Consider the following 27,551-nt stretch of genomic DNA (forward strand, 5'->3'; position numbering starts at 1 on the left):
TTTTGAGAGACTTATTCTTATATCAACTCTTTTAATTGGGAGGATACATGGAATTGTAGGGTATTTGCCTGCCTGTCTGTCTAAAAGAAATAATTTTGTGGCTTTTTTCCCCTCACACTTCTGCTAACACAAGCCGTCTGCAATACGTTGGAGCGTTACTGAGTAAAAATTTTGCAAATAATAAACTGAAAAAACTGTGACTATAAATGTAGTTGAGATGGTTAAAAGAAACAGAACTTAGCTATATTTTTTAAACTATGTGTCGAGTCATATCTTAGGCACATTTTGAAGCAACCTTTATTATTAAAAAACACAAAAGTATTTTCGATTAAAAAATCTTTATTTCCACAAAAACTCAAAACAAAAAATATGAACATTACAATATGTAATATACATACTGTATAATAAATTGATTTATATCCATTTGGTGAATTAAAAGTACTTATTCACTATTTGCAATTTCTGTACTATTTTCTCAAATATTGAGAAAGTAGTGATTGATAAGAAAAAAGCTCTAATGCTTCATTAAATGTAACATGAGTCATAACGTATGTCAAAGCCCATTGTCCTTTATAAGAATTGATTAAGAACAAGAAAAATGAAATTTAGAGCAATTGAAACCCTTTAATCGGCATCTTTCACCTTTTAGTATATCCAGAGTTAATGTTTTTCTGCAAATAAAGATGAAGTGGAAGTTAAATGTTAAACTTTCCAGCTGTTTCATAACAAATTTGTCACCACTTGTTTTAAAAAAACTGAAGAAATTTCTATGGTGTCAGTAAATTTAAGTGTTTAAAAAAATAATTTAAAACCTGTTGAGTTTTCCTTTGGAATTAACTACAAATGGATTAATAGATTAAAAGTTGAAAAAAGTAGTTTCTCAAACATTGAGAATATTACACACAATTCTGATCACACAGAATAAAGTTATATTTGTTCGGATCTAAACTAAACATTTTGAAGAATCAATCAAGAGTTTCTTTTCTGCTTCTAAATTCATACGAATTAAAATGAATTTGACTTCATTTAAAGCAATATTTCACTTTAAGTGATTTCGCGTTAATGAGGTTCGACTGTACTTGAGTACTGTCGACCGTACAACAGCAGAATAGCTATTTTCGTAACAGTTCAGAATACTGTAATAGCTGACTTACTTTTACGCAAAAGTAGCCGATTTTACAATGATTCTAAAAAACATATAACAAGGGCAATATTTCGATAATACCTTGTCTTTGCTAAGTAAAAGCAGAAATTAGAAATAAGTTTTTTTCAGATTAAATGAGACGCATGTTTCAATTCTTCAAAATATTAAGTAGTTTTTCCAGCATGTTTCATTATGAGGAGAGGTTCAAATAATACGTTGACTTCTAAAAAGTTGTAATTTCTGGTTTTTAAGTAATAAGCTAAATTTTATCCAAAAAATTTCTTGCAAAATATACAAATAATAATAATTAAATTTGGGGAAAATATATTAAATTTTTTTTTATAACAGCATATTAAATTCTTTCCGATTTGCTTATTTTTCCTTACTAAGGAGAAAGATTATGTAAGTTATCAATAATATGCCTACGTAGTATTTGAACTGCTCCTCATAGATGCAACCGGTTATAATCGTTCAATGAGAACATCCGGCAAATTGTGTCCATTTTCACTTATATATCTGTCTTCCACAACTTTCCAAAATTGATCATATTTTACATCATGCTCATAGGCTTCATTTTCTACTCCATCTTTATAGGCATTTTCTTCCAATGAATCCCAAGGCTGCAGATTTGCAGAACCGCAGAAATGAAACACAATTCCACTTACCGAAACGACTCCAACTGATATGTAAATCACCACATTCCACTGTGCCAAAGTTTGCTGCAATGTAAACTTTAATTAATAAAAAATAATTAAAAATTTAGAGATACAAGATACCACGAATATCAGGATCTAACGTAATTTAAGTTACGAAGGTTACGAAGAGCAATTAAAAAATTACAGAAACTTTCTAAATGATCCTTTGACACTAGGATCACTGTATCTAACATAATTTAGAAAGTTCAGACAGGCAGTTAAAAAATTGCAAGAAATTTCTAAATGATCCATTGATATTAGAAACACTGCATCTAATGCAATTTAAAAAGTTATGACAAGCAGTTAAAATACTGCCTAAAATTTCTATATGATTCGTTGATACAAGAATCACTGTATCTAACGTAATTTAGAAAGTTTCAACAGGCAGCTAAGAAATTGCAGGAAATTTCTGAAATATCCATTGGTACTAGAACCACTATCTAACACAATTTAGAAAGTTGCGACATTAAGTTCAAAAACTTGCGGGAAACTTATAAGTGGTCCGTTGATAGTAGAATCATTATATCTAACGTAATTTAGAAAGTTACGGTAAACAGCTAAAGAAATTTACGGAAATTGAAGTAGCGAAAGTTAGTTACTACTTTTTATCGAATTTTTTCTAATATTTCCTCCTAATAGCTTCGTACTTCGCTTCAAAATAATTCAATTATATTAGGCTTCACTTCATTTAATTAATAAATTTTTTATTTTTAACCAGCCTGCGAACAATTTCACATTGTACTAAAGTTGTGTTAGTATCATACATTTTTAAATTAATTTAGTTTTTTTGATTGAAATATATCTTTATTTTTAGTTTATTTGCAGATTTTCTGCTGAAAATAACTTTTCAGCAAGACTAACTAACATTGTATAAAGAAATGAACAGCTTATTTGGCACTTAATTACGCAAATAACTTGACAAAAATGCCAAGTATAGCTATCATACATTTTTAAAGCTATTAATTTCACAAAAATTATTGGTATTTCAGATAATCTCATCATATAAAAGATACTTTAGAGGGTTGGAATTATTTTTAAAATCAAGAAGTCTACTAGATAGCGATATTTAGTACGTCACTCAGTGATAAGTTAGCGAATAACAGATTGCTACCTGCTTGTGGTATCTCTTTAACTACTTTATGTACAGAGACACTTGTTAATTCAAAAAAGAGTTGTTGCTCAAAAATAAATACCTGATGAGTTAGAGCTCCAACAATTAATGGGATAAGAAAACCAGATAAGCTAGCAATAGTTGCAGCCAAGCCAAACAGTGTACCTGAAAAGTTTCAAGTTGAAACGTTACGAAGAAGCAACTTATAAGTAAATGTGATTAAAAATAATTGAAGCTACAATATGAAGAGATCTCTATTTAATTATCTTAATGTATTTACTTAGTAAATATAGCGTTGATGTACATAAATTTTACTGCGCAATAATGTTAGATTCAAAATGAATAGGACAAAAAGATGCACTACCTACAATTTAATTTATAATAAATTAAATTAACAATTATAGCGTGAAAATACAAGTAAAATGTTCTTTAAACAATATTCATTTTAAATTTATTCAAAACAAGTCGGGCTAAAAAAAGTGCGAACAACAATGCAATTTAATTCATATAATGGGTATACTTTGTAAATATAGAGTAAATGTGCAACTATAGAAATTTTTAATTTTTTTAAAATTAGTGGGGCAAAAAGGTGAACAGTAGGGGAGAGTGGGGTCAATTGTAACATTTTTTACTTAACTATTTTTAACTAACAAAAAATCCAATATATTATTAGTATTAATTGACAGACCAGTAAAGTAGACTATCCTCTACTAGAAAAAAAAATAATACCTTATTTTAAATGTTATTATATTAGTTATTAACAATTTTTGACAGTCGTGCACTTGTTACAATTGTCCCCACTTACGGGGTCAATTGTAACAGTTCATAAATTCAACTAAAACATAGTTAATTATACATATTATCATAGTTGTGATATATTTTTTTATTGATCAAAATAGTAGTGATATTTTAGGAGTAAAAATAATAATAAGCAGAGACCTAAAGGGTTAAACTTTTAACTTTAAGGGGTTAAATTTTTAATTTATGCTGTGAAAGGTAACAAATAAAATAATGCACATGCAACATAATATAAATGGTTAGGAAACTATTGGTGGTTCTTAAAGAGTTAAGTAATGGCTTGTAAACATAAGATTACTCATTTTCAGCTGTCACAATCGTCCCTTTACTTATTGTTACAATTGTCCCCAAGACGCCATTTCAGCTTCATTTGTTAAAAACTATGCTAGTAAATTAACAAAACTAATCTTTTTTTTTGGAAATGTTAATTAAGGTGTCCATTTACGTATTCGGTTAATAATTTTTATTTGTTTAAACAAAATTACTTTGTTACAATATAATATTCTAATACCAAAAAAAGTACTTACGTAGCGTGAAAATATCTTTTGTGATGTAACTTCTTCAAAAGTACATAAAAATGGTTACCGGCAGGGGTGTACATGTAGATCTATTAAATACACCTTGTGCGCCACCTAGGAACCAAATCTAGAACCCGACACTCGAAATTTTTGTTCTGTTACAATCGTACCCTGTTACAATTGACCCCATTCTCCCCTATACAATTCACGTTTGGGTTAGTCGAAGTAAGTTAGGCATACAGGAAAGATGGGTACATCTTCAAATTTTCTATTTGACATAAAAGACGGCAATATAGTGGTCGAAAAATGAATCTAAGCAACACAGAGGTGTGCAAGTGTAAGAAATCATTAAGAAAAAGCAACAGATCACTGCTGGTGACATTAAATTGCGTAAAAAAGTAAGATCTATTGATTTTATTAAAGTTTAATGACATTAGATAAGTTGCAGACGACGGTAATTCGATGTTCGAAGTGTTATGGGGGAAGTAAGTCAAGCAGGAATCAAAGTCTTTTTACATGTTTGAACTGGGAATCACGTGTTTACTATTTATGAATCAATTCATTCAAATTTACAACCTGAGCGTAGAGGAACACGGTGCAGTGGTGGTAAGCTAAGCACATCTGCACTTTGAGTGAGAATGCCACTTTCTCACTCAAAGAAGTTTCTATATTACTGTGACACACATTGTAGGGTCGTATTCGACAAATTAAATTAAATTAAATTAAATTAAATTAAATTAAATTAAATTAAATTAAATTAAATTAAATTAAATTAAATTAAATTAAATTAAATTAAATTAAATTAAATTAAATTAAATTAAATTAAATTAAATTAAATTAAATTAAATTAAATTAAATTAAATTAAAAAATAAAGTTTTTTGATCAACTGGATTTATTAGTGATTTCGACAAAGATCTTGAATTGACGATCTAGAGCAATATCTTTTGATAATGAAAAATATTAAATTTCCGTACATGAAATATGATCTTTAAAAATTTACCGGAATTTACAATAACCTCCACAGGTTTAACAGATAAAAAAATTCGAGTAGTTACAATTGTGTTTACTTTTTTTTCTATCAACATCCTCGAGTCGTTGAAAAATAAAATCTGTCAAGATTACCAACTCTTGGCCTAGATGGGAGCTTAGTGTAAGCGTAATATGATATGTAAAAATGAACTATGTCTAGTAATCTGATAAGCGACGCTTTCTATCACTACAATAGAGGACGAAAATCAATAATTAAGAAGTTATAATAATTTTACACACAAAAGTTTGTACTTATTTACTCATCTGATATTGCTATATAGACAGATAATTTTAGTTTCTTAAATTGAATTGAATTTTGGGACTTATACTAGCATAAAAGTTGCAACGGTTCTTATAGAAAAAGAACTAATTTTGACTTACACTTATTCACGCTTTTCTCCTTCACTTCTCACTCTAGAATTTGGTCTTACTCGTGAACACTGTCTCATTACTCTAGATAGCTTTGAGATATCAGAGTTAAAAGTGTAAATATGTTAATGAGATAATTGGCATTTTTTATTCATTAAACCATTGCTATCAATTTGATTGACTCGTATTTGGCCACCTTCAATTTAGCTTAAAAATGTAGGGGAAAATACCTCATTTGTCTGGATAGCAATATTTAAGTTTCTTTACCCCATTTCCCAAATCTAAACCTACCGCCCGAGATTAGGTAATTTTTTTATAATTTACTAATAGAAGGGCATTAAGTAATAGTTTAAGTTTGTCAGTGGGCAAAACATTTTTTTATTTCACTTTCAAACCACCCTATTTTTACTGTAATATTAACGATATATTTACGAAGTCGATAAAATAAAACACTTACGTGAATACAAGTTTAGTGTAGAAGTAGAATACAAGTTTTAGAGTATCCGTTTTTACTAGTTATTAAATTCTTTTTTTTGCTTCTGTTTTATAGGAAACGCGAAAATTTGGAGCTACATTGCCTTTGCGGAGATTATTAAAATACATTGGTTAGTAGCATTTATTATACACTGGATCATTTATGTTTCGTTATTGATCAGTACGATCCTTATTGTTTAAATATTATTTTACAACTAGGAAAATTAAAGTTAAATTTTTATAAATGCATTTGAAAGCTGTTGTTCGATACCTGCAAAATTTGCCGTCATGTCTAGCGCTACAATACAGCTTCCAGAATATCCAATTCCAACAGATATAATAGCGATGAAGAAACCTACGGTATTCAGAGTTCGATCACATCCGGCTACTGAAACTCCAATCAAACCGAGGCAGAAAAAAAGACAACCTATTTAATTAGAGAAACATATGTAAATCTTTCATTAGTTTATATCATAACAGTCTGAAAATATCTCCCTTACATCTTAAATACTTCAATAAAAAAAAGGATTAGTTTGTTTGGTGCTTTAAGTACTATCGAGTACTATGGCTAAAATAATTACATACAGCTGCTTTGATATTCTTGTTAATAGTCTATCGTGTATTGTCCTATGGTCCAGTCTGACTATAAAATGTCGAATGAATTGGCTCAATTTATGTAGTCTCTATTTAGGCTGAATAGGGCTGAAAAATATACGCAGGCTGAATTGGTCATGTCTATGCTGGCTTAATATGGACTGAACAATGGTTTTTAAACATCAGGTCGATCGTTTAATCAGGTGAATGGTTCTAAAATATCAGACTTAGATCAAGCCGTAGTGGCTCAGGGGATGGAGCGTTTGCCTCCAAATGAGCTGAACCAGTTTTAAATCCCAGCTGTGGCTGGTTGATAATAATTTTGCCTAGATCACAGTGCTTCTGTAAAAATATCATCAGTATTAGACAGATAATGGGTCAGAATTCCCTAGCCGTCGAGGTAATCATTGGTGGCTTCGTGGTTTTCCTACCCATGTAACGCTACTGCGAGTAAGTTCCATCAAAAAGTCTTCCCCAAAGGTAAGTTTGTCCCTGTTCTTGATTCAAGAGTTCCCTTGTCTTCCGGACTAGGTTCAAAATTAGAAGGTTTCTGAGTTGAATACCGATTCTAGGCAGAATGGGGTCGGATGTTCAACACCGGTTATAAAATAATACATAAATATCTTAATTAAGTAGACTTCTTAATATTACACTTCTAGACAAATCGGTACAATACTAAGCAGCAGTAGTAGTACCGCATAACATTATAATACGGTACAAATTCGTTGCAGCCTGTATAAGGTGTTAAATCGAACAAGTCTTCTTTGAAGTTGTTATTATGTTTCAGTATTAAATTAATATGGTTAAATTTATTACACTAAAAGGCTGTAGTAGAAAAAACAAGGTTCAATACGCAATCAAGTTTGTAATGGCACAGTCTACTACCGTTAAGAAACCTATGAAGTTTTAGTTGATTTTTAGTCTATCTAATCTAATTATGAGTTCGTAATTCAAGAATGACCCTCTCTGAGTCGAGTTTGTTTATTATTCCTCATGAATTTTCTGATTTGTAATTTGGGTTCAAAATATAAAGAATAGAGTGTAAAAACTTATTGCCTCAAACTCTCAGATTTATACAACAACGTATATAAATAGCACTTTGGTAAATCAAGAGATATGGTTGCAGTAACTAGGAAGTTGGCCCCATATGAAGAATGGATACGCGTGATAGTGACTGTAAATACAGTAACGATGGCAGCGACACAATAGAGATTGTAAACAAGGTGAGAGGAGTGCACTGTAGTATTCGTGCAACTGAGTCACGAAGTCGTACTAATGCGAATGCGTTTAGAGAACGTTGAAAAATAATGCGATATTAAGTGGAAAAACTTGATAGTACCATTCCTTAAGTATTATACTAATGTCACAATTTGAAATCCTTTCAATGATTTAGATCAGTATATGAAGAGTAGAAATTAATTTATCTTATATAATGATGCTTACTTGCTTTGGTTTCGGCAGAACAATTGATGAACACCAATAACAAAAAATTTCATTTAATTTGCTTATAGTTATTTGTTTATAGTTATGAACGGCATCTATTCGATGCTAAATATCTTCGATACGAAGAAAACATACAAATACCCGTTGTTTTGTTTCAGACGCATCCTTTTTTAGCAGGACTTTACATTCACTATTTATGCTCTCATGCGCAATTGTTAATTGGTTGCTACACGATCTTCCTTACACTCCGCTTACCTTAAATTATAATTTGGAAGGGTAGCACTGCTATCACTATTGTGTTTCTGACACGATTAAACGTGTTTATTTTTTCATTGGACAACACTTATACAATAAAGTGGGTATGGAAATCTTGTGCATATCGTAAATGGGAACTCACGAATAAACTAATTTCAAAATCAAAGTTGTTATCAATATTTTTGTATTAGTTTCGTTATAGGACTTATTGTTTACTTACTTAAAGAGTTGCAAAGTCTACGTGCAAAATCTACAGAAGAATATCCTTTCTTCACCACGAAAGTAGATAGATAACTAGCTAAGTAAGGTATGAGCATTTGTCCGATGTACGGAAAAGAATTCATGTAACCACTCTGTTAAAAGAAATGAAAATAATCTGAAAATATTGCTGTATCTTAAATAATTTTTCGTTATAAATTTTTTAAAAGTAGACTTTAATAGCATTTAAATGTTTCAGTGCTTTTGCTACCAGAATTGAAAGTAAACTAGTGTGACATAAAGAAAATATATTTATAATTATAATATAAAAATACTTTATTTATGTCACTATTTTTCAACTAAATAAATTTAAATGTTCTACGTTATAAAAAAAAATCTAATTTCTATTTGAACTTAGTTTTTATATTTTTTATTATTTTAAGCATTTCATACATGATTGCAAAATTTTGTGATTGTGCAAAATAAATTTGTAACATCTAATAGCCAGAATTCGAATAAGTATTGTTGTTTGCATCTAAAATTTTATATAAGATTTAATTTCAAATTTTATTAATTGTACTTAAAGTTTTAGCAATTGTTTATTATAAAAGACCAAATAACAGTTGGTATTGATAAAGAAGAAAAAAGATTTGAACTATTGGGAAAAATATTTTTTCTCTGAACACTGTTAATAATGTCCATAACGTTTTAAATCATAAATCATACGTAGCTTTAAATCATACCATACCTTGAACCTCATTGAAAAACCGATTCCAAAAAATTTCAAAGAGTTTGGAAAGAAAAGTTATTGCAGATTATAAAAGAATAAATGAGAAAATTTTAACTAGCGATTATTTTACTTACTATAAGTATTATAAGATATTATTTTCAATGAATTGAATAAAAATAAAATATATAATTTCAAAGGAAAGAAAATTTAACAATAAATTGTAAATATGTAAGCTATCTTCAAGAATATAGAAAATAGTAATCAATAAAAAATGGTGTTAAGGAATGGAAACTGTATTTCTACATTTTTAGTTGTAGTAATCGAAATGCGGAGTGTCACTAATTAAACTACGTATTCAGAGCTATAAATCAATACTCGCCACTAACAGAACTAATTTCTTAAAAACTATTTGAACTACAATTATTGTTGGTTCTATTCCCTAAAGAGATCCATCCCAATTTGACCAAATCCATAAGTCCAAAAATGTCCAGAAAATCTAAAAACAGATGAGGTTTTGAAAAAACCTCGTCGATCTTAAAATCGATACAGTTCAGAATATGCAGGGGCGAAGCCTGAGAAATACTACATTTAGTGCAAAGCCCAAAAGTCTTTCGCCCCTGAACATACGAGGGACACCTCAAGTGACCACTGGCAAAGCGAGAGAAACAAGTCTGCTGGCTTCTAAGTCCCTCAAAAAGCAAGGCACCTCCAGGACGTTTTCTGAAATACCAAATATGCAGAGGAGGAACCGTCCAGAGGTCCATAAAATTTTTTTACACTCAGCAAAGACCTCAGTAAAAGTGGAAGGCATATCTGGCTGTAAAGGTTCCAAAGAAGCATCTTTAACCATTTAAATTCAATTATTTTAAACCCTTAACTAATAAAGTTTCTAGATTTTATTATTAGGGAAAAAAATTGTTTTTTATTTTGTTCTCACTTCGATACCATACAACAGATTTCAGAACAAACTTTTGGCTGTCCTGTGATAAAAACAAACAAACCATTAATTCATTTTTATGTAAATTAAGAGCTTTTCATCTCTGTATGAGTGAAATGCAATATACTACTGAGGTAGATAGGGTAACATAGCTTTTTACCTCTGTATGAGTGAAATGCAGTATACTGCTGAGGTAGATAGGATAACATAGCTTTTTAACTCTGTATGAGTGAAATGCAATATACTACTGAGGTAGATAGGATAACACAGCTTTTTACCTCTGTATGAGTGAAATGCAATATACTACTGAGGTAGATAGGATAACATAGGTTTTTACCTCTGTATGAGTGAAATGCAATATACTACTGAGGTAGATAGGATAACATAGGTTTTTACCTCTGTATGAGTGAAATGCAGTATACTACTGAGGTAGATAGGATAACATAGCTTTTTACCTCTGTATGAGTGAAATGCAGTATACTGCTGAGGTAGATAGGATAACATAGCTTTTTACCTCTGTATGAGTGAAATGCAATATACTACTGAGGTAGATAGGATAACATAGCTTTTTACCTCTGTATGAGTGAAATGCAATATACTACTGAGGTAGATAGGATAACATAGGTTTTTACCTCTGTATGAGTGAAATGCAATATACTACTTAGGTAGATAGGATAACATAGCTTTTTACCTCTGTATGAGTGAAATGCAATATACTGCTGAGGTAGATAGGATAACATAGCTTTTTACCTCTGTATGAGTGAAATGCAATTTACTTCTGAGGTCGATAGGATAACATAGCTTTTTACCTCTGTATGAGTGAAATGCAATATACTGCTGAGGTAGATAGGATAACATAGCTTTTTACCTCTGAATGAGTGAAATGCAATATACTACTGAGGTAGATAGGATAACATAGCTTTTTAACTCTGTATGAGTGAAATGCAATATACTACTGAGGTAGATAGGATAACGTAGCTTTTTACCTCTGTATGAGTGAAATGCAATATACTACTGAGGTAGATAGGATAACCAGTCATTAAGTAAAACATCATCCAGTATTGTCCAAACAATGCGATAAAAAAGGCCCAAGTTGCAGGTGACATCAACATTGGTTTCCAAGGCGTGACTTGAATCTATACAGAAAAATAATAATGACTTACGCAACTGAATAAGTCTCCTTAATTAAGAAGCACGAAAAATATATTAAATTAATAAAAAGCCGTGGTGGCTCAGAAGATAGAATGGTTACCCAGGTTAAAAACCCAGTCGATACGAATTGCGCAACCGGCTCGCATCTACCACAGTGTTGACGTACCTTGTTTTATGTAAAATTTCTTCCTTACAATGTCATTTATCACATTCGAATTAAGAAGTAACGTTGTTCTTAGACAATTTTTTTTAATATATAATGAATATGTGTTTTTACATAAATAATTACTACGAGTTATTGCTTAAATTCAGACATTTTAGAGCATTTTAATATAAGAGTATTAATTTATGTCGCGATGATGTAGATTGCGAAGCATATGTTTAACAAGACTACATGTATAATTGAATTTTTATAGAAATGGGAAATAGGATTGATATAGAACTACGCAAATGATTGCACGCTTCTTTAAAAATAATTATTACGTGTTTACATACATTATAAAAATGTCTTGAAATGTATGGAGCCACAGAAATTGGCAAATATCAACAACCTTAACGTAATAAAAAGATGAAACCTCATAATTTTGGGAATTAAAACATTTTAAACTTGTTCACGTAAATGGTCAAACTATAATGACACAATGTTAAATTTAGGATTTTCCTTAAAATTGCAACACATTTGTATGATATTATGCCTCAAGAGCTAATGTTATAGTCCAAAGTTTCAAGAGTGTATTTCGTAAAACAAATAAATAAATAAATAATAATAATAATGATATTTTGCGTAAATGATACCATAACATAAAATGTTTGCAAAGAAGCCTAACTTACCTTGTATTTAACTTAAGTCATTATAACTTTCCTATGATTTCGTCGTTCATAATTCACAATATTTTGTAATCTTTAATGGATGAAAGCTGAAATTTTTTTCTTTATGTATCAGGATCCAAACATCAAAACTTCGTGGATGGTATCATTGTGATGATTAAGGTACTGTGATGATCGTGGTATCATAGGTTTGGCAAAATATTGACAAACCTGCTTCAGCTTGGTGTCTCCATAAATCTTCGTCATTCCTAAAGTCTATAATTATTGCAATCACAGAAAATAACTATAGAAACTTTGAATTCAAAGGCGATATGTTTTAAGACTTAATATGGGCTAAAAATCAGAAAAATTGATTTGAGGAATAAGTGTTTAACAAAAAACCTTCTTTTCAAAAATCATTTCTGACAAAATGAATTGAATTCTTATTTTTACGAAATTTATTTACAATCACTTATGCCTTGCACATCCTTATAATATACCGAGCAAAACTATTTAAAAATAATAAACGAACGAATTAAATATGAATCACTCTAATCAATATTGCAAAACTAATGTGTCGCAGTAATTCTTTAATTTCCAAATTTAAAAGCAGAGAAAAATATTAAAGTAGATATTTTCTAAGGTAAGTGTAAAAATAAATTTTTAAGTTTTGCACAATCTTTTGATTAATAATAATTAGCAATCGTTCTTAATGTGCACAATTTTTTTTCGTCAAAAATATGACTTCAAAGGGACTACGACTAAAGGAAAATATTACTTCAAAAGAACATACTATTTTTAAGAGAACGAGTTTATCAATGAAGCACTCAGATTCGAAGTTTTAAAAATCCTAAAGAATAAAAACAAATATGAAAGTTTTCGAATTTAAGTTGAATTTCAATTATTCATCTTTCTAGAAAATAAAAACCTCGGTTGCAATGAGATTTCCTAAATTTTTAAAACAAATTTTAACCCTTGAAAGTCAGATGCTTTCGGGTAAATTTCGTGCAACTACTTTTAATTTTTTACATCATTAAAAGTAGCTCGTTAACTTTTTCCTCAATCCAATAAAGAAACATTAAAATTTGATTGTGTTCAAAACACATTGGTTCTTAGTTATTTTTTTCAACTTACTAAAGAAATAATTAAATAATTATATAATTTCGAAGAATGGAAAAAAGACACTTTATTATACAGTAGGACGTATTAATAATAGTATTTACCTTTCATTTCTTTTAATATCACTAAGTCTCATAACCTTTATACCACTTAAAAAAACTCAATTATTTTAAATATCCATATTTAAACAACATACATACCTCTGATGTATTGTTTATATCTAGATTGCTCAATATATATTTCAGCTCATCTTCTGATATTTTGCTGTCTTCTTCGGGAGTATTCGGTGAAAGATAATAGAAAGCAACAACTAACAACAGTCCAAGGGCTCCTGATGACAAAAGAAAAAGAAATGCAAATGAAAAGAAAAATACAGTTTATCCTCCTTATATAAAGCTTGCTAGAGGATTAAAGACTTTGAGAATGACGAAGATTTATGGAGACACCAAGCTGAAGCATGTTTGGCAATGTTTGCAAAACTTATGATACCACGATTATCACAGTACCTTAATCATCACAATGATACCATCCACGAAGTTTTGATGTTTGTGGATCTTGATACATAAAGAAAAATATTTCAGCTTTCATCCATCAAATTACAAAATAATCTGAATTAAGAACGAGGAAAGTCATAGGAAAGATATAATGACTTAAGTTAAATACAAGGTAAGTTAGGTTTCTTTGCAAACATTTTAATGTTATGGTATCATTTACGCAAAATATCATTACTACTATTATTAATTATTTATTTATTTATGTCACAAATTGCACACTTGAAACTTTGGATTATAACATTAGTTCCTGAAGCATAAAATCATGCAAATGCTTTGCAATTTTAAAGAAAATCCTAAACTTAACATTGTGTCATTACAGTTTGACCATTTACGTGAATAAGTTTAAAATGTTTTAATTCGCACAATCATAAGGTTTAAACTTTTTTATCACTTTAAGGCTGTAAAAAATTTGCAAATTACTGTGGCTCCATAAATATCAAAAAGTTTTTAGAATGTATGTAGATACGTGATAACTATTTTTAAAATTGTGCACTAACATTAGCGTAGTTCTTCTTTATAAATCCTATTCCCCATTTCCATAAAAATTAATTTATTGATGTAGTCTTGTTAAACATATGCATTGTCTATCAGGATATAAATTCACACTCACTTTTAAATCACAATACTCTAAAATGTTCAAATTGGAATAGTTGTTCGTAATAATCATTTCTGTTAAAACATTTATTCATTTATATGTAAACAATTGTTTAAGAACAACGATACTTCTTAATTCGATATACAAATTATGTGATAAATGATATCATTAAAACTGAAATAGATCATTATATAAGGTCAGCGCAAAATTTACATGCATAATTTCAAAAATGTGACAGAGGTTTAGATTAGTATTCATCAAACTTAAGAAGCCATTTGAGCAGCAGTTTTAAATCCTACAGTGAGCTATCAATTCATAATTTTTTTTCATTAATCTTGTATTGGGTTTATTTTGAGTGTTAACACCACCTGCTGAAATTATTTCCGCTAGTTATTACTGGGCTAGATGATCGCTGGTATATGTTTGGACAATTAGTTTTTGTTTTCTCATTTCTGTCCATCTTATAGCTCAGATTGTTCTAGTAATATGTCACAAATGTCTAATATGTCTAAATGTGAAAATGTCTAAACATCAAATATATCTAGAAAAGAAAATTCACCATTTTTGTGACCATTTCATACATAAAAATGTTACATTCCTATTGCGTATGTTTATTACATTTCTGTGTTCTTTTTAACCCCCAAACAATCTTATTATTTTCAAAAAAACGTTCATAAAAGTGACAATTTTTTACTCAAGAAAATTATGTAAAAAAGTGCATAGACAATATATAATGTATTCATTTTTGGTTTTTAGAATTTTTTTACCCTGAAATTTAAATCTTAATATGTACTCCATATGTCCATGTTACTCTGACTCTCTAATGTATACAATGTTGGAAAATATTTTATTACAGAGCACAAACCCCGTGTATTCATAATAATCATGAGTGGGTGAGCAAAGAGTATGAAATACATATCATAAATGCAAATATTTGGATAATGCTGACATAAAGTTTAAAATAAGCTAACTATCTCCAGTTACATTAAATATAGTCGTGTGCAGCCATCTAGTGCGCAAATTTGGAAATAAAAAAATACGGACATAAGGGATCATTATATTTAAACCTTTTTGGTACATTAATTTTAAACGCTTTAGCCCGGAAATATTACGAGCACGAGAAGTAGGAGACGATTTTGACGGGTGCGAGAGGGAAGGGGTTAAGAATATTTCTTGAAATAACTCACCAAAAACATAGAATACAGCAGGCCAACCTCCTAGAAAGCCACTATCACATAGTATTCCACATATCAGCCCACCAATCACGCAGCCTCCTGGATATCCGGAGAACACGACAGAACTCAAAATTCCTTTCTCCGGTGAGGGAAACCAATTTGCCATAAGACAATTCATTGCTGGTTGTTGCACGCCCTTTAAAAAAATAGCGCTATAAAAATGCATATAATGACAATAAAGAACAATGCCATTTGCATTTATTATACATTTTACATTTTATGTTTAAAAAACCTCTTATTTTTGTATGATTAGGGTAAAACTTTGTATACTATTAAGTAATATGATTATGAAATAGATTGGAAATTGAGTGTAGATGGATGTAGGAGAAGTTTCGAAACCTCATCGAATAGTATATTGGTATGGGTTTTATCCACGTCGCTATATCTGATTTGTTTTATTTGTGTCAAGGGAGTTTCGGTATTTTTGTTTAAGCGGACACTTTGAGCCTTTTTTTCGCGTTTAAAATTACCTATTAGTTAATAAAAGTATAATTATCGGACTTTAGATATTCATGAAGAGTTTTAATTAATTAACAGGGTACGAAAAAGTGAACTGCGCTTTTATTTTGAAAAAAAGCTTCTCTTTTTTATATTTTGTAAATTTAAAAAAAAAAAAAAATTGGTTCAAGGTAGCCTTTGCTCCAGGCAACATTGGACCACGAAATTATTTTTATAAAAATAGAATAGACTCTATAGTAATACTATTGTAATCCATTGCACAAGTACCTACCAACGAAATAATACTGCTAATTAGCAAAAAGAAAAACTATTCTTCATAGAAAAAATCAACCTCTCTTGAACTCCCTTAGCGCTGAATATTTTATTTCATTACCAACGTTGAACAGCTGACCTAATTTTGGGTTTACGACTACTAATGTTCCACTCCGTAGTCTTGTAATCTTGAACCCTGCCCAGAAGACAAGGGAACTCCTTGATCAAATATTGGGAGATTTGATTTTTCAGAGGGCTTTTTTATGAAACTAACCCGCATTTGCGTTATATGAAGAGGAAAACCACGAAGCCTACCATGGTTAGCCTAACGGCAACGGGACTCTAACCCATGATCCGTCTACTACTGCGGCTATTTTACGTCAGCACTGTGATCGGTGCGAGACCGGTGCAGAATTCGTATCGACTAGCCATTGCTTGGATTCGAACCTGGTTCACTTCATTGGAGATGGAATGCTCTATCCCCTGCTCCACCATGCCTCTGCTCTGAATGTTAATTGATTTGATTTGATCATTTACGTCGCACTAGAGCTGCACAATGGGCTATTGGCGACGGTCTGGGAAACATCCCTGAGGATGATCCGAAGACATGCCATCACAATTTTGATCCTCTGCAGAGGGGATGGCACCCCCGCTTCGGTAGCCCAACGACCTGCACGCGAAGTCGAGCACTTTACGGTAGCACAGTTTAACGAGGACCAATACCGCACACCCTCGGTCCCTACGCAGACTGATCCAAGTGGTCACCCACCCGCACACTGACCGCAGCCAGTGATGCTTGCTGAATGTTAACAAAAACTATTTCTGGCACTATTTTCTCTTTCTCATAAAATCACGATGCACGTAATAGTGCCATTTGAATCCTGGCCCTTGCTTCGGAGATCACCTTACTCATGAGTTGTTATTTATGCGGCATATAAACTTTCAAAACAAAACAGTTAAGATTGCCCACCTTATTTGAGTTGTTCAGTATTGCTTACATGAACATAGAGAGTAATTTATTCCAATGATTTGAAAAGTAAAGCCGAGAAAAATGGTGGAAGTGAAGGTATGATTACCGTTCTCAGTTTCAGGGATTGAAACATATTCGCTCCCAGTTTCAAAATTAGTCACAAAACGTGTCACTGCGAATTGAGAATAACTATAAAATAAAATTTTTAAAAAAAACAACCCAATTGTGATTCAACGTGGTGCATCCCGAGTAAAAAATTGAATGCTTGTTCAAATATTTTAGTTGGATTGATCTGACATAAAATAGAGTTTGATAGTTTTAAATTTAACATTGCAATCTGTTGACAAATTTTAAAAGTAGTTGAAGCAATTGGTGATAAAATGACGTTGTTTCTAAGGTAGAACCTAGCAAGGTAGAATAGTACATTTCTGTAAATATTTTTTCTTTTCTTGACTTCTCAAACCATCAATCATTTTTCAGAAAATGATAACAAAATACATGATAACAATGATACATGATACACGATAGCATGATCCGAATACATGATAACAAAAAAATAAATTATTTGAAAAGAAACAACCTTATGCTGAATTATTTTGGAAATATTTTACCTGTGAAACACCTTTTATAAACTGGATTCCCAACAAAGCAAAAGGTCCAAAATCAGCTAGTACAGGAGACAAGATATTGCTGAGTGAAGCCAAAAGAATACTTATTAACAATACTTGTCTTGCACCGAATAATTCTGCCATTCTGCCTCCCGGTGTCTGACTTATCATAAACCCAAAGAAACTAATGCTTGATATTAGGCCTTGAGTTTCACTGTTCCATGTAAAATGGCCTCCACCCTAATAAATAAATAAATAGTTTGTTTACTAAAATATCTAAAAATCCTGGTTTGCTAAAAATTCTGGTTAACACAGAAATTCACAAAGAAAACTTTGGGATACAGGGATAATATTTGAATAGTTGAACCATACTATCGTGGACTTTTGTAAAAACTGCAGTTGATGATCAAACTGAACTGCACTAGCGCACTTTGAGGATTATTACATTTTAAGAATTATTTTAGGAATTAGGATTATTTTAGATATGTCAGTTGAAAACAAAGAAGAAGGTAATTTTGTAGAAAACTGTCTTTTATTTTCAATTTTGTGATGAATTTTAATTTTAGAAGTTGTTTAAATTTTTTTGGAACTAATTTACTACAGTTAATTAAACGTATCCAATAAGAAGAATTGTCGGAAACATTTCTTCAAGAACCATATTATTGGCATAATTTGCTGAAACTTTCATTGCAGGTTTTTAAATTTTCTGCAATTTGATGATAAGCCATAGTTTTGAATATTTAAGTTCAGAAAGGATGATTCAGTATAGTTCAGTTTAATGGCTTACTGAAGTTGTAAAAATTGTGATTAAACAACAATCAATATTTTTAACAGCGCTTCATAATTCCTATAACATTTAGATTTTATTTTATTGCCAGGGTTTGTGAGTTCAACCCTCACTATTGGTTTTTGAAGTAGCATGCTTGTCGATTCAAGAGCACGTACCCTCATTTCTAAGAAAAACCGAAATTCTTCAAAAGTCGGCATTTTTTTCCAAAATTTCTTATCTTTAATTCTTAGATTAATTAATATTTTAAACACACTACCAATTTTCGTATATTTTATTCAATTTGGAAATATAAAGATTATTTTTTCGGTTAAATATTAATTAACTATTAGTTGTTTTCCTTCTAAATTTAAGAAAAACTTGAATAGGTTCCTTACATGATACTGCAATTTGTGGTCACTATCAGCAACATACAATGCAATAGGGGATCTTATCCAATTCAATGCCCACGTGACAATGGCAGCCAGTTCCCCATTGTTAACTAGTGTTATCATTAATATGAAATTTCTTTTCTTCATAATTTCTAGGTTTTATTTCTTAGACTAATTAATTTTTTAAACAATTATTAATTTTTGCATATTTTAATTTGCAAATATAAAAATTATTTTTTGTTTAAATATTAATTATTAGTTTTTTGATTTATAAGAGTTCAATTATTAACATTATTATATTATTAAATGCAGGAAAAACTTGAACAGTTTATTCACATGGCGGAGCAACTTGTGTTTGTCATCAACAATGAGCAATAACGGAATAGGGCATTCCGTCCAGTTAAATGCCCCCATATGAATGAAAAACAGTTCCTCAGTGTTTTTATGAATATATAATTTCTTTTCTACAAAATGTCTTGACTTAATTCCTTAGACTAATTAATTTTCGAAACAATTATTCATTTTTTCACATTTTAATTTGCAAATATAAATTTTTTTTTTGTTTAAATATTAATTAACTATTTTTTTCTCGTAAAAATTCAATTATTATTTTTTTTTATTAAAGAAAATGCAAGAATAACGTGAATAGGTTACTCACATGGTGATGCAATTTGTGTTCACCGTCAACAACGAGCAATAACGGTACAGGACATTCCGTCCAGTTAGATGTCCCCACGTCAATGGAACTAGACTGATTTACCATAGCCACTAAGCCCATACTTAAATTCATTCTCTGGCATGTTATCACTGCAGCTGTTGAAAACCCGAGTAGGACTATAATGTATCGACTTGGTATTAAACTTCCCTTTTCTGAAAATAAAGTAAAACAATTGAATTATTTGCTTTCCCAAGCACTTAAGGACAGTTAATTTGACTACTTAAAATGCAAAATTAAAGTTAAAGAATAAGCATGTAAAACATTCGAAAATAAAAAAAAATCCTTTAGTTTTTTACAGTAATATGAAAAAATATCGAATCTAACGGAGGAATAATACCGAAATATTGAGCATGCAAAGAATAACGAGCATACAACAAGAAAAAAATTCTGGTACAATACTATGCAGTATGTTAATTACATTTCTGGTTCACAAACAACAAAATAACCCTTGTTAACTGAAATATATGGTATTTGAATAATTTATTTGGTAATTTTTAAGTTCATATTGTAACTGTTTACTGTAAATTATGGTTATCAAAATTATAGTTTGTTTTATCACATATTTAGTAAACATTCAAAACAGATATGTATATTTAAACGAATAAATGGCTTTCATACCTTTCTCTAGAGAAGCATGATTAAAATTATCAAATTTTACCGTAATCCCTATATGTTATATTTAATTATACCTAAATCCTTACCAAAGCTCTTTGGTAAAACTAATCGTGCTTTTCGGTGATCCCATAGAGCCAGAAACACGGTAAATTTTACCATATATTGGAAGTTTTGATCATATTCTGATGGTTTGTTAAATTTTTCCTTGTGCAGAAAGATAATTTTTTTTTATGTTTTATAATGTGAGGCATTATTAAAGACCTTTTTATTGCAGTAAAAATAACATCAAAATAAAATTTAAAAAATTCAACAATAGTTTGTTAAATTTTTCTTTGTGCATTATGTTTTGTAATGTGAGGCATTATTATTAAAGCACTTTTTATTGCAGTAAAAATAACATCAAAATAAAATTTAAAAAATTCAAAAAACTAAAATTCTGAATCGAATGAAACGAAGTTTAATACAATAGGACAAGAAGTTAAAAAGATGTAAGGATTTTATGTACAAATGTACTGTACATATTTACGCATCTTACAGTGCTATACAGTCTGGTTGGTAAGACGTAGGGCTCGTCTTCGTGAGCACATAAGTTCGAATTCAGCAGGCCGATGAATACCTGTGTATTAAATGATGATTGGTGCACGTTAAATCTGTTGTGGTCACTAAGTCCTCCCTGTTCCCGTAATTAATGCCTTTTGGGGTACTGAATTCGAGATTGATCGTTCCCTGGTTCAGGACAAAATTACGATCTATGGATGAACGAATGAAGGTTGATAGAGACCTTCCCACAAAACGGGCTGTGACGTGTGCATGGTTGAAATCTTACTCTTAGCCATAGACGGTACCACTGAAAAAACAAGAAACAATCCCTCTGTCTTAAATGAATTGGTCTATATCCATTAAATCTGATGAAACAACAAATTTGCCTACAAAGAGCAACTATTTTACCACAGCATGGTTCATCTTCACTGAGAAATAACTCTCGAGGAGGGTGTGCCAGTTTGTTTTGTTATTGATTCGCCATAATGTAATCATCCTCAAAAAGGTAACACATGGCAATCCAAGAGTAATTTTTGTTAAAAATAGACATAAACCGCTTTTCCCCCTTGATCTTCAATGGTGAATCAGCGAACAGCGGGCGAAACCACCTTGTCATGTTAAAGTTTTAAATTATGCCTACAATATTTACTCAATTATCATGTTTTTCAAAGCCATAATAAGTTGTTTTTAACAGAAGCAATATTTTTTCGTTATTTTTTCTTCAAAAATACCAAGTTTCCCCCCTGAAGAAATATAATCCTTTTTGTATTTTTTTTATAAACATAGAGATTAAGAGATATACAGGTTGGGGTTCACAATTGATCTTTAAGTGAAGACAAAACAAAGACGCTATCTAAATGTAACAAATCACAATTAAGAATGGGGTGTACAAAACATCTAAACCTGTTTCATTGCAAGTTCAATATTAATATTTTTTAATTTTTTTTAATTATTAAAGATAAGACAAAAAATTATTTTCACCTCTTCTTGCTTTTCCTGATGTTGACACATCTTCACACAGCTCTTTACATGGTATTTCTGTCGCGATGTCCATGACTTGTTACTCTTGCATTGACGCTACGTTCACAGAATAAAAAATGCTAGTTGCATACTTGAAAGCAATATGTATTTAACCAAACATTAACATAGTTCACTGAAACTTATTTATCATGACTACTTCCCTAAAAATTAATTATCATATCGAAATAATAACGTAATTCCGTAAAAATTATTTAACAGCAACAAATAATGATTTAACTTGCTGGAATGTGACTATGTGTTCTTTTCCGTGTTACCGAAGCTTGCAATTTTATAGAATCAATGTCGGGTAACTTTAGTCACAGTTAATTGTCGTGATATATATACATATTAATGCTATTAAAATTTATGATCGTCATTATAATTTACTAACGTTATTTCACATGGTGACTAAGCATATAAATAACACGATAAATGTCATTTTTCATTGTGAAATAAATGTATGTTGTTGGTAGTTGTGTTGTCCATTACGTCAAATTTGACTTTAATAATTTTTCGTCCAATCATTTTACATTGAAGTTTGTTGCAGGGAAATAAAAAAGTTATATCATTGATTACTACCTTACCTTGGTATTCAATAAAAACTCTCTCTTTTTTAATTTTTGGATAATGTTTCCGTCACTATAGGAATTACTCGTAAATCTTTTATGTTTGAGCAATTGCTTATCGACTTTATTTCTCGTTCTGCATCTCAAGAAGTTTTGAATTTTGATTTGAATATAGCTTAAAGGAACGGCAAAGGAAATAGTTAAAAACATAAATTTAACCTATGTTTTATGAAGTATGGATAATTTACTAAATTTGTCAAAACCTAAAATAATTACATGTATAAAATATAAATTTGTTGTTAGCATATTTAAATACCGTCAAATCTCGCTAACACGAACTTAGCAGGACTATCGCAATTATTTAATGTTAACAAGATTTCATCTTATTCTATACGTCATGAAAACAATTTATGACGTATTATTGATGCAGATTACGTACTAGAGCAGTAGTGCCTCAGGGGATAGAGCTTTCGTCTCCGAATGAGGTGAACAGGTTTCGAATCCTTCCGATGACTGGTCGAAACTAATTCCGCAGCCAGCTTGCCTCGACCGCAGAGCTGACCCAAAATATCCTCAGTGGTAAACGGATCGTGGGTTAGAGTCCTTTTGTAGTCTGATTAACCGAGGGAGGTTTTTGTGATTTTCCTCTCCATGTAACGCAAATGTAACGTTATTTCTATCAAAAAAACCTTTTTTTTTCATTGGTAGCCGTGAACACAAATTTGGGTCGGCTGTTTAACCATGGTTATAAAATAAAATAAAATAAAATAAAATAAAATAAAATAAAATAAAATAAAATAAAATAAAATAAAATAAAATAAAATAAAATAAAATATTATGCACTACATTAACGCATGTAAACCTTACTCTCATGTTCACACAAATAAAAATAAACTTAAAAACTTTAGCCATTTGTTTAAATATTTCATTCATTTGCCCTCTGCTACTTCTTACAAAAGCGGAAAATAGAAATAATGAGTGTTAAAATGAATATTTGGCACTTTATTCCCGTGCTTCTTATCTGTGCTGTGTCCAGTTTTCTTCCATGTTAAACGATTTAACATGTTAACCTCACGTTAAACATGTATAATACAATAAAAATTGATTGCTGATTCACGGGACCAAACATGTGTTTCATGTAAAGTAATACGTATAATAATGACGTTGGATAGTATATGACTTAATTTTTTCAATAAGTTTGTTTGAAAACAATTACACATTTTCTTCTCAAATTTCTTTTAAAATATTGAAGCGACCTTTAATTTTCAGAAATTTGATTTTAGCCTTTTTATCATTGTGTTGATTTTGAAGTTAGCTTGATCATAACATTTAGAAATAGTAGATTTAAAAGAACATACACGAAATACATAAAAAATTAAATCTGGTGTCGCAAAAGCTAATACGCAGATCTCGTCGCTGTTAGAGTTCTAGATTTTAATAGCACAGGTCATTATGAATGTTTTTATACTGGCTTAATTTAACATAATGATTACTTTATAGAACAAATAGTTATTCTTGAATAAAAGGAGCATTTATACAATCAATATAGGCCGGGATAGCTTGGTTGGTAGGGCACTGGGCCCACGTCCAAGAGGCCGTGGGTATCCATCCTAGCTGGTCGAAGAGTCCTTGTGTAGTAAATGGTGACTGATGCACATTAAGGTCTGGTTTCTTAGGACAAGCGCCTTATCTGGGCGTCAGCGGGACGTCAACGTCACGCTGACGCCAACAAAATGCTGGTTTGTTAGCTCAAAGCCTGGTTTCTTAGAACTAGCGCCTTATCTGGGCGTCAGCGGAAAGTTGACGTAGATCTGACGCCAAAAAAATACTTTTCTGTTAGCTCAGCATGAGCAGTCGGTCCAACGCAGACATTATCTCTCATTGCGCATGCGTTAATAACGTAAACAAATATTTATTTTGAATTTGTATTGATTTTGTTATTGTTGACCAGTGTTTTAGAGAACAAATAATGACTTTGTCCAAGAAAAAAACACATTATAGCTGAGCTAAATGAAGAGTGCTATGTTTAATGAAGAAGCTATGTTTAATGTCAAAATCAAAATCTTGGCTGATTTCAATGTGCTGTTGGATGTTGTCCGCCATTACTTCTGTGGTTAACGTCACGTTGTAATCCAACTGCGGTTGAGTTGAACGGTAATTGTAGTTCAAGATGAGCGTACGATGACATTTATACCCTGTTTCCACTAGCCCAAGTAAATCCAGATTAAAGCGTAATCTAGATTTCAGTTGGTCACGTGATGGATTAAGTCTGAGTGAACTGGATTACAGTTAATCTAGTTTGAGAAACTAGATTAGCGCGCAAATCGAGATTCGTCTTCGAAAATGGAAACAGATATGGATAAGCAAAAGAAAATATCTTGGACAGACAGTGAGACGGAGTTTTTATTAATATTTTTTATATTCTTAAAAGACAGCTATTAATTAAAAAGATAGAATGAGCCACTAAATATTAAGTTAATTTAAAATTATGTAAAAGTTGCTTTAGTAGTGAATAATATAAAAACTATTTCCCAAAAACAAGTTGCTTTATCTCCAAATCGATGTCCTAGTAAATGTTTGCACGTTGTGAATGTACATACATATAGATTAAAATTATGTATCAGGAATAAAAAAGAATTTTTATTGGTAAGCATACACTAATTATGATGTATGTATGAATAGGAATTCTTTTTTTGTTGACAAATTTAGCTATTTTCACTGATTTTTAACAATAAATCAACTCGATAAAAGACATTTTTAATTAAAGTTATGTAATGAATCTTTAATTAGAAAAAGTAATTAAAATAAACATTTAAAATATAAACATAACAAAAAACATCATTCATTATTTTCATAAAAATATGCAGCCATAGCATCTCTTACTAGTTTAGGCTGATTTTTGTTATTGCCCATAACACAGGTTGTATCGTTGCTATGCAATACAACATCTTTTTTCCAATCTGGATTAAAATAATCCCCAAACTGTTCACATAAATTGTTCAAAATGCAAGCTGCATGCACAACTGGTACAGCATTGTCTATTCTGGTCTCCAGCAACTTTAAAATTCTGAATCGAGCTTTCAACCTTCCAAAAGCATTTTCAACAATTGCCCGTCCTCTTGATAAAGAAGAATTGTATTTTTTCAATATGTCGGGCATTGCTGAATGTTCCTCATACGGCTTTTGTAAAGTTTCCAAAAGTGGAAAGGCGGAATCCCCAAGAAAACACAGTGGGACTGAACACCCTTTGATTGTTTCAGATAATTTGAACAGCAAAGGATTTTCAGTCAGATAATTGTAGAACGCAGAATTCTGTAATACAAAAGCGTCATTGTTCCGTCCAGGAGACCCAATATTTACGTACGTAAATTCATAATTGTGATTCACAACAGCTATCAGCACGATACTATAAAATGACTTGTAGTTATAGTAGCTCGTAGCATGCATTTTCGGTGGCTGGATCTTAATGTGGGTTCCGTCAATAGCCCCCAAGCACTGTGGAAAACCCCAGCGATCCTTAAATGCATCTCTGGCCTCTATCAATTCTTCTTCGGTTGATGGAAGATGAATTAGATCACCACATTCCTCCACAAAAACTTTACAAAATTCAAGGGTAATTTTGCAAACAATGCTTTTGGATACACCAAACAAGTGAGCAACTGTTCTATATTCTGCAGATGAACTTAAAGCATACAAAGCAATGGCAATTCGCTTTTCTTTACGAATAGCCTTCCGGAATTTTGTATCCTTTCTGTCAAGGACGCATAGCTTTTCGCACAAGAACTGATACGTTCTTTTGCTGATCCTGAAGTTTTCTCTCCACTGGCTGTCAGACATTGGAGGAACAAAATCTTGCCAAAAGTAACTGTGTCTTTCTAAAGTCCACACAGAATGCCTCCTTAAACAAATGGATGCACTTAAGATTAAAAACAAGCGCAACACTTTGTTTCGCTCTCTTCTTCTTTGCTGAAGTAAATTTAGTAGAAGCTGCTGATTCTGCTGTAGCAGAACTAAACTGACTTCTAAGGACTCCATCCAAAATTAAAACATTTGAGATGAAGAAAGTATGATAAGAAAAAAAAGTAGTGTTAAAATATGTAGTAAAGTAATTAAGCAGTAATAGAAATGAAAATTAAAAATTTGGTTTTAAAGAACAGCAAAACAGTCAAATGATTATATGAAAAAATTAAAATCGAAGATAATGCAATAAAATATGTTATTTTAAAAATGTAAAACAGAGAAACAAGAAAAAATCAATGAAAATATTAGTTCTGAAAAGAACTGTTTTTTTTAAAGATAATGAATGATGGAGGAATAAATTAAATAGCAACAGGCAATTCAGGATATAATGGATGTCAGACGACGCTAAGTAGGGTTTCAGTTTCGAAGTCTTTTTTGCCACACTTGTAACAAGCTTTTAGCTTACTTTGCTCAACATGAATGATCTAAATAATCTAGGTACCAGATGCAATCGTTAGTTTAATCTAGTTTCGAGAGTACATAAGTGGAAACGCTCTTTTGACGATCGGATTTCGTGTAATCTAGATTACTGGCAATCCAGATTATCTACAGCTAGTGGAAACAGGGTTTTACTATCAAACTCACAAATGGACCAATCAGAAGTTAGCTCTGATTTCCAGCTGACGGCGTCCTGTCCTAAGAAACCAGGCCTTTAAATATGTTGAGTTAGAAGTCCTCCATGCTTCCATATCAAATCATACCTCTGTCTTCTGGATCGGTTCAAAACTACTAAAATACGGAGTTGAGCAATAGTAGTCGTAAACACAAAATTGGGTCGGCTGTTCAACATCGGTTATAAAATAAAATATGTACCCATTCTAATGATAGAGTATATAAAAACGGCGGTGCGTTTTTTTCTAAGAGAGA

At 31.0% G+C, this 27,551-nt stretch overlaps 1 protein-coding gene across 1 annotated transcript in view; it reads right to left on the reverse strand.

Moving 5' to 3' along the window:
- Positions 1-321: 321 nt before the first annotated feature.
- Positions 322-27,551, reverse strand: part of LOC107443282 (uncharacterized) — a 57,450-nt gene continuing 30,220 nt past the window's right edge. The window contains exons 12-22 of the mRNA XM_087162186.1: positions 25,574-26,562; positions 19,864-20,075; positions 18,051-18,287; positions 15,711-15,894; positions 13,575-13,705; positions 12,391-12,531; positions 11,283-11,432; positions 8,652-8,784; positions 6,411-6,566; positions 3,033-3,115; positions 322-1,863 (exon numbers count right to left, since the gene is read on the reverse strand). Of these exons, the coding sequence (XP_087018312.1) occupies positions 1,606-1,863; positions 3,033-3,115; positions 6,411-6,566; positions 8,652-8,784; positions 11,283-11,432; positions 12,391-12,531; positions 13,575-13,705; positions 15,711-15,894; positions 18,051-18,287; positions 19,864-20,075; positions 25,574-26,562 (2,674 nt within the window). The 3' untranslated portion in view covers positions 322-1,605. The remainder of the gene's footprint in view (positions 1,864-3,032; positions 3,116-6,410; positions 6,567-8,651; positions 8,785-11,282; positions 11,433-12,390; positions 12,532-13,574; positions 13,706-15,710; positions 15,895-18,050; positions 18,288-19,863; positions 20,076-25,573; positions 26,563-27,551) is intronic.

This window comes from Parasteatoda tepidariorum, chromosome 4 (genome assembly GCF_982258835.1).
Source record: "Parasteatoda tepidariorum strain Cologne lab strain chromosome 4, Ptep-v5.0, whole genome shotgun sequence".
Lineage (NCBI taxonomy): Eukaryota > Metazoa > Arthropoda > Arachnida > Araneae > Theridiidae > Parasteatoda > Parasteatoda tepidariorum.